Here is a 2,531-nt window from a genome sequence, read left to right on the forward strand (position 1 = left end):
TCCATGCGTGATGCACATTAAGCTTGCTTTGATGGGCAATGTGGACAAGGCTATCTGCCAAAAAAAAAAACCTGCGTGAGAATGTAAACTACGTCTGTAGGCTAGAAGATAACCGCAATTTAGACCAGCAAACCGCACGGTACATCTAAGATATTATAAATTGTATGATTCGTCCCTTAACCCATCCCACTCATTTCAATCTCCACGGCACGTGTCAATTCTTTATCCGCTGCCCACTGGCAAAATTCCCCTGCTCCAACCCCCAATAAAAACTCCAGCCATGCTAGTGCAATCCAACATCCCCATGTCCCCGTGCAACCATTCTCAGAGAAACTCTAAATATGACACTATGACCCAAAACCCATCTACTTCGATGGGGGACCAATTACTGTCTGTCTTAATCAATTGCAAACTTGATAAATCCAAAAATTAAAGCTAAAATAAAGACGAAAAAGAAAAACGAGTCTATAAGAATTGTTTAAGATGATCATCGCGCGTCATATTCTTCTTCTTCTTTTTTCTATTTTCATTCTTGTTTTTCCAAGTCATCACAAGCTACCCAAGATATTTTAATCAAGAAAAAGACTGTGGCCGATCGAGGAAGAAAATCCAAATTATTAATCATGGAGGCCGGGCATCTAAAGACTCGTTCACATGCAACAAGATGCGCTATACAAAAATGAGGAGGCTACTCTGATAGCAACTCACAACGAAATTGGGTGCGCAATGCTCGCATGGATCATTATATTGTGGCTAACGAGGCGACTCCGGTCTTCTTCTGAACTGCATCACACGTTTTCTAGAGAGTATGAATCGAGCGGTCAAACAAAATTGGACGGGCGAGCAGTCTACGTTCAACCAAATCAGCTGCCGCTCATCACGCTCTAGAAGACGTGCGATGCGCGTCAAGAGGATGCACAACAGGTTTCTCCCAAGGCAAACCTCTATATAAACACTCAAGCCACCCTAGCTCTTTGCCCACATCCCCTCCAGTTCTAAATAGCAGCTACTTAACCCACGTAGCTGCACCATTCCAAATTAAGTGTTTCCAAAGCAATGGCTCACCAATGCTTTGTGCTCACGTTGATGGTCTTGGGTGTTTGGGTCTCTGGAGCGATGGCTCGTGGCATTGCTGACGAGCCTATGCTGAGAAGGCACGAGCAGTGGATGGCTCAGTATGGGCGGGTCTACAAGGACGCAGCAGAGAAGGAGCGACGATTCCAAATCTTCAGGGGCAACTACGAGTACATCGAGTCTATCAATAGAGCTGGCGATCGCAAGTATAAGCTCGGCCTCAACCAGTTTGCGGACATGACCAACGAGGAGTTCAAGGCCTCTCGCCTTGGATTCAAGCCCATGCCTACGGAGTCCACGACAGGAAGCTTTCAGTATGCCAACCTGAGCGACGCGCCTGACAGCATGGACTGGAGAACCAAAGGTGCAGTTACTGCCGTCAAGAATCAACGCTCGTGCGGTAAGATATGACGTACAATGAGTTATTTAAATCTAAAGAACAACAAGATACATGAAAGATGTCATCAAGTAATTAACATGGCTCACAAACAAGTTATATATCTAACCAACGACAAGTATATACGTAGGGTGCTGTTGGGCATTCTCTTCTGTGGCTGCCATTGAAGCAATTACTGAAATCAAGACCGGCAACTTGGTCTCCTTGTCGGAGCAACAACTCGTGGACTGTGATACTAACGATGGAAACAAAGGATGCGACGGGGGACTCATGACTCGTGCCTTCCAATACGTCATTGATAATGGAGGGATAACAACTGAAGATAACTACCCTTACAAGGCAGCTGATGGCACTTGTGACACCAACAGGGCATCATCATCGGCAGCTACTATCAGCGGCTATGAGACCGTGCCTGCAAATGATGAGTCCTCGCTCTTACAGGCGGTCGCGAACCAGCCTGTTTCAGTTGGCATCGATGGTAGTGGGCCAGACTTCCAGCACTACTCCAGCGGCATCTTCACCGGTCCGTGTGAAACGGAAATGACCCACGCTGTGACCGCTGTTGGTTACGGGACAGCTGAGGATGGGACTAAATATTGGCTGGTAAAGAATTCATGGGGTACAACTTGGGGTGAGATGGGATACATGCGCATCCAGCGCGATGTTGGTGCACCAGAAGGGCTTTGTGGTATTGCCAAGCTTGCTTCTTACCCAACAGCATAAATTCAACCATCTTCTACAATGGCGTCTTATTAATAACTTAGAGGAATCCTTCCCCACACACAAAAATAGAAGAAGAATGAAAAAAAAAAGAGAGAGAGGAAATTAATAACATTTATATTATTCTGTCATGTAATAACTTTTATGTGTTAGTGCTTTATTAAGCAAAGTGATCTTATAATGTTGAGACTTGCTCCTATTTGTAGCTTACTTTGATACAAAGCTGCTTTGTATTGTCCATGAATCTATGATATGATTTAGTTATTAAATTTGATGTGCATTGTTCTTCCTGTGTAGTTATTAAATTTGATTAATGAAAAAAGGACTATATTGTGGGGTA

At 44.4% G+C, this 2,531-nt stretch overlaps 1 protein-coding gene across 1 annotated transcript; it reads left to right on the forward strand.

Moving 5' to 3' along the window:
- The first annotated feature begins 913 nt into the window (after positions 1-913).
- On the forward strand, positions 914-2,531 carry LOC148715476 (senescence-specific cysteine protease SAG39-like). The gene is made up of 2 exons (XM_088709429.1): positions 914-1,474; positions 1,602-2,531. Exons 1-2 carry the CDS (start codon positions 1,057-1,059, stop codon positions 2,192-2,194), a joined length of 1,011 nt encoding a protein of 336 aa, XP_088565555.1. The 5' UTR covers positions 914-1,056; the 3' UTR covers positions 2,195-2,531.

Source organism: Phoenix dactylifera, chromosome 1, assembly GCF_051530095.1.
Source record: "Phoenix dactylifera cultivar Ajwa chromosome 1, Ajwa_hap1_PhDact_Kaust_v1.1, whole genome shotgun sequence".
NCBI classification, from domain to species: domain Eukaryota; kingdom Viridiplantae; phylum Streptophyta; class Magnoliopsida; order Arecales; family Arecaceae; genus Phoenix; species Phoenix dactylifera.